Here is a 6270-nt window from a genome sequence, read left to right as displayed (position 1 = left end):
CTTCTTATAAAAATTTTTAGTTCAGTTTCTTCGTGGATCATTTATAATGCAGTTAATTGATTAATTTTATTGAAAAAAAGGTAATGAAACAATTGCAAAAATTGATTAACAAACTTGTGATGAAATGCCGCAAGGAAAATCTGTATTAAATTTTTATAAAATTTGTTAGTGAGAACGAAATGTAAAGTACTATTTTTAGTATCTTAGGAAACCGACACTAACTACGGCCGGTAAAACTTCCGTTAACCTAACGGGTACTTCACGCGGATTCAAGATTAGTTTGCCAGGCCTGGGCTTTTACGCGTGCACCGAAAAATTTGGTAAGAATAACGACAAATATCAAGTCAAAGCAAAAGTTTCAAATATATTTAATTAGTAAATCGAATTTAACTATGTACAATTGTCTATAATCCAAAACAAAATTTATTAACGAAAATCAACAAGTCGACCCGACAAAACTCAGCTACTTAACTGGTTTTTCGACTAATAGTTCAAACTTAGCTAGAGCCAATATTTGCCGCTAGTTGGCGCCTCTGTTGGCAGAAGAGCGATGTTCTTGCTGTGTATAATACAGAAGTCAGTGATTTCGACCTATAATAATTGTAGTTTTAGCTACATAAAAATGCCAACGTGCTTTGTGCCAGGATGCAAGGTAGGATATAAGTCATCAAACGAGAAGAGACATTTCTTCCGTGTTCCTAACGATAAGATTGAGGAGTAGATGCGATGCATTCCACGAGTCGACAAGATGCTAACAAGTAAATGTTACGTTTGTGATGTACTGTACATTTTGCGAGTAATTTATTTTAACCCGTTTCATACATGTCTTCCAACTGGCATGTCATTCGGAAAATCATTTTGTTGTTAAATATTTAAAAAAACACTTCATTTTAATTGAAAAACAAATATTTTTTTAATTTTTGTGAATGCACCAAAGTTGGTTCCTAAATGGCATCTTTCCCTTTGGATAGCCAACTTTACAGGGGTACAGGAGCCTGCAATGTTGGCTTGTCTGCATGACTCCCGTGTCGTGCTGGAAAGCTGCCATTTGTAGTTAGCGTCGCTTAGCGTTTAAAAATAATTTAAGAAATGAAACATAATACAACATAAAATGAAAATAAATTTAATGAAATAAAAGTAAAGTTATAAGTAACATAAATGAAAAAATAAAATATTTACAATGAAAAAAAAATATATTTACAATGAAAAAAAAATATTTACAAATATACATAATATACTATACTTTACATATTGTATAGTACATAGCTATAATCACAAAAAAATAAAAATGAAAAATATCAAAATAAAGAGATAAAAATATAAAAAAGTATAATGATAAAAAAAGCATACAAATCAGAATATAAAAATAATATAAATAAGCAATTTACACCAATACAAATTACACTTAAGTTGGAAATAATATTAAAAATTTTCTTTTGTGTGATAAATCTTAAAACAAGGGGCCGGACACATGGCCACCTGACATTGTTCACATTGATATCTTGTTTCTCGTCTAATTTTTTTTCCGTCCTTGTTCTTTTTACAACAGACAACACAACATCTAGTGGGAGCTACTTTTTTGTCGGTCGGCGGAATAAAGTCCGGGAAATGTTTTTCCGTAAGTCTTAACGGACCTGCAGTTCTCGTCCGACCATGTTTACTGGCCATCGTTACGGTGTGGTATGTGGTTATCAGTCGTTCTATTAGAGTCAGTCGAAATAGCATGTTTGGTTTCTGTCCACCATTTTTTTTATATAACACATAGGCATTATAAAGTGAAATGTCTAGTAACTGGAAAAATATTTTTTTGTAATACTTCTTCCCTCTTTTTCTTGCCACAGTATAATCATGGAGATGCTGATCTAAAAGGTCAACACCTCCCATAGTTTTGTTGTAGTGAACAACAACTTGTGGCTTCATTAGTACATTACCGGTACGCGTTTCTGTACTTACCATTGTAGCACTGTGGAAAGTAGAGAGGAAAGTGACTGTTCTCCTGTCATGCCATTTTTGTATCAGCACTTTACCTCTCTGCATTGCCACAGTCTCTCCTTTTTTTAATTTTTTTTTGTGTAATATTTTCGGTACATCTTTTCTTGTTGTTCGTAGTGTTCCACAACAATCTGTTTTGCGCGTTATTAGATAATCTGCTAATTGTGGGGAAGTATAATAATTATCCGTAGTTAGACAATATCCCTTGTCTAACAACGGGTCCAGTAATGATAGCACAACTTGTGACGTAAATAAAAAATGCCCGTATTTTTTATTTAGGCAAGTGCCTTTTCCTGTATAAATTAGAAAGTTGTGCAAATATCCAGTTTCCGATTCACATAACATAAAAAATTTGACACCGTAACGAGACCGTTTCTGAGGAATGTACTGCTTCCAGGAAAGACGGCCTTTGAATAATAGGAGGCTCTCGTCGATGCTGATATTTTGTTGCGGGGTATAATATTGGGAAAATTTTGAATTTAAATTATTTATTATCGGCCAAATCTTCCAAAGTTTTGGATTATCGTGTGTTTCGGGATTAAAATTGGTATTGTTTTCAAAATGTAAATTTTTTTTTATTTCCTCGTATCTTGTTCTTTTCATTAGTTTACCGAAAATTGGGGTTTCTATAAGTTTATTCCTGGACCAGTACATTTTCTCACTGGGTTTGTACAACAGTCCTTGCAATATACTAATCGTTAGAAATATATATATTTCTTCGACTGTCACTGGCTCCCACTGATCCCTTGATGACCGTGCCTGTTGCAATGCGAAGTTGTTCGTTTCGGTTACAATCATGTTTATTAATTCCAAATTAAAAAATAATAGAAAGTACGCTAAAGGGTCAAAATAATCCGCAAGGGTGAAATTGCATCCTGAACTTCCCCGAAAAGGAAATCGCGGAGGAGGTGGTGGAGGATCATCCTTGTTTATTTCCACCCATTTTCTTATAGAGGTGTCGACTCCATCGTCGCTGTGATCTGATCCATCTTCACTGTGATCTGATAATCCATCTTCATCAATGCTGATGCAGCTGTCTGATTCACTCTCAGACATTGACAGTTCTTCGATGTCAAATTCCGAATCTGACATGCTGACAATAAAAAAATGATCTAAAACCCGTTATATATATCGAACGCGAAATAAAATAGTAATTATTATTATTTTCCAGGAATATTATATTTCTTATAAACTTACTTGAAAATAACAGGATGAATTTTATAGAGCTAGTTATTCTAACAAGTAAGATCGCACTAGAACAAAATGATAACGTGTCGTGTCTACTGAAGAGCAAGAACACTAGTGAGAATTTCTCGAAGCATTCGAAAGAAGAACAGAGACACCGAAATTCTAGGAATAAACACCTGACATTTATTGCAGTCATAAACTGTAACATTTGAGAACACCAGTATCGGAAGCTTTTGTACTTACAGTACAATACACATTTCCATTTGGCAAATTTTTATTACAAGTTCTGAGAATTGATAATTACATGAAGGTGTTTAGAAGTTCTTTCTAAATACTTATATGTGTAAAATATTTTACAGAAATATGAATAACTTATCACCATTTATGATTGTTGACTAAAACATATATATATTTACAAAAATTTATAAAATTCAAGATTTGAAAAAATCAAAAAAGTCATAAATTCATTTGAGAACCCTGATGGGGCCTAACTGCATCTTTAGAACTAAGACCAAAGATATCGCCACAGGCAGCGCTACACCCGTTATCGGGAACTTTTGTACTTACAGTACATTACACATTTCCATTTAGCAAATGCTTATTACAACTTCTTCATCTGAGAATTGATAATTACTTGCAGGTGTTTGGAAGTTCTTTCTAAATGCTTTTATACGTAAATAATTTTACAGAAATACGAATAACATATCACCGTTTATGATTGCTGACTACAATATATATATGTTTACAAAAATTTATAAAATTCAAGACTTGAAAAAATCAAAAAACTTTTTTGTATAAACATTCGATCAATCTGTTATGTTACGTAGACAGGTATATTTTCTCAAAAAAATCATGCAGCTTTCTAAACTGACGTAGCGATACAATATAGCTTATAGTTTACAACGCAACTAGTTTGGGGGGGCGGTTGAAGTTGTAAAAGTAGGTCAACACACATTTGTGCATGGATGGTGTATATATGATTTTGTTTATGTTATTTATACTATTATAATAACAGAGCACTATAATAAGCGATTATTACCTTATTATATGAACGACTATACATGTATTATTTTTTTATGTATTACGGAAGTACCACAATAAACCGGAATCACTTTGTTTTTTAGAAAAACTTGTGGCTGGATGATTCTGAAAAAACGTTTATAAACGTAAAATAGTATGAATATACATATAAATTTAATAAACTCGGGTAAAAATAAATGAGAGTAATGATTTATGATTGTTTGCATATGTTTATAGCTGACAAAGTCTCTCTGAGAAGGCATGGCTTTTTGCTTGAAAATTCCCACCCCACAAACCCGAATCGAAGCTTATTTGTCGAAGGATAGTCAATTAGCTATAATCTACCTAATACAGCTCAACAAGCATGTGAACGACGGTTTGTTTTATCCAATAAACAAAAGAAGGTTGTTCTATAGATATAACATAGGAAGGAGGAGTTTTGTACAAACTGTAATCAAGTCTGTAGCAATCTAAGTTTCTCATTTGCTTTCTTGTATGTGTCTTTTGACTGTCTCAACCAATAAATGTTTTGTCACCACCTCCGGACCATAAATATTTCGCGAAATACCGTCCTCTCCCATTGTAAAGCAATTAGAGATGAGGAGGCAGATTATTGGCTGATAAAATCGATAGTCAACTTCTTTTACACTGTAGTTGGTTACTTTCTGTCTATGTGGAAATTAGATCAACGAATCAGCCACCAGTGAAAACAGTGGAGCTCAAATTTCCACTAAGTGCCATCCCTCTCAGGCTAGTCTTTGAAATATCTAAACAATCGCTATAAAATTGCTTGTTTCTATCGTTTTTAGCTCTAATTAGCTAATTTATTGTTCTTAGAGAGTATTTAGGTGAGTAAACATTATTTTAGAACTGTGAAGTTATAAATTATTTGGGAAAGTGAACATTTTTTCTTGCTATTACATAATATGAGAAAATATGTAAACAATCGCATGCAAATTTGCATAGTATAGTCGATTATTTAAAAATCGTCGAAATATTATAAAAATAATGCTTCTTATACATTATCGCTAAGAAAACTTGTGTTGACTTCGACGCTCTGATGACTCATCCACTCCCCTCCTAGGAGAGTAATTATAGAAGTAGTGTGAAAAATGACAATAACTTCTCACTTGCTGAAGCTAGAAAGCTGTGGTTTTCAAAGAACACGTGCGTGAGTAATGAATTTACGATATTATAGCGATTTTCTATAAATAAATACAGTTTTTTTTTTTGAAACTTTAAAATTTTATTATTATAATTTTAAATTCGTGATAAACAAAATACAAAACTACAGTAAACTGTAATATGATTTTGCTAGAAAAGAAAAAAAGACTGAATGTAGCGCGAATTTGAAACGAGATAGCACATTTGAAACAATACTTGCACCCGTAAAAGTGCTTTTCCTGCAAAACATTGTATTTTTGATAAAAGAACACAGAGTTTTTATAAAAACTCTGTATATGAATATTTTTCACTAGCTTATTACCAGAGAAAGGTTTTTTTCTGTCCTACATTGCTTGAGCCGCACTACCCCCTGGAGTTTGTCATGAAGAGAGAAATAGTATATTGTAAACAATGATATTTTACACCATGAGGCTATACAAGGGCGCAGTTCGTTTATTACAAAAGAGAACATATTACTTTACATTATAAATGTAAAGTAATATCTAAATAATAAAATAAATAAATAAAATCTATTGATTTATTTTTATTTTATGATTTTTTCGAAAATGAAACATGTAAATATTATTGTAAATTTGTATATATGGATAAAATTACATCAAATGTGTTTAGATGAAAATAAAGTATAAAAATACTAACTGCAAGAAAATATTCAACAATCTGTACAGAACAATCGATATAGGAAGATAAGAAAAAATTAGGCTAGACAAGCGTGTTATTTTGATTTCCTCCATAATTGCTGGCAGGTGTTCCAAAGAACTTTTATTATAAAAGCTTTATTATGTGTATTTTTACACAAATACAAACAATTTCTTATATCACAATAATATTTATTCTATAAATATTCGTTTCTAGCTTTATATGCTGACATACAAGCTTTACAGAAAA

At 31.9% G+C, this 6270-nt stretch overlaps 1 protein-coding gene across 1 annotated transcript; it reads right to left on the bottom strand.

The window, feature by feature from the left end:
* Nucleotides 1-1393: 1393 nt before the first annotated feature.
* On the bottom strand, nt 1394-3084 carry LOC136982540 (piggyBac transposable element-derived protein 4-like). Its single transcript, XM_067279034.1, has one exon. It carries the CDS (start codon nt 3082-3084, stop codon nt 1423-1425), a length of 1662 nt encoding a protein of 553 aa, XP_067135135.1. The 3' UTR covers nt 1394-1422.
* Nucleotides 3085-6270: the final 3186 nt, after the last annotated feature.

Source organism: Centruroides vittatus, unplaced genomic scaffold (assembly GCF_030686945.1).
Source record: "Centruroides vittatus isolate TY-2023 unplaced genomic scaffold, ASM3068694v2 contig_854, whole genome shotgun sequence".
NCBI classification, from domain to species: domain Eukaryota; kingdom Metazoa; phylum Arthropoda; class Arachnida; order Scorpiones; family Buthidae; genus Centruroides; species Centruroides vittatus.
Note: the sequence above shows the minus strand (reverse complement) of the source record. Positions and strands in the feature narration are given on the sequence as shown.

Bases quoted from the DNA above. Each gene is read 5' to 3' on its own strand.
- LOC136982540 (XM_067279034.1), bottom strand. From the start codon at position 3,084: ATGTCAGATTCGGAATTTGACATCGAAGAACTGTCAATGTCTGAGAGT.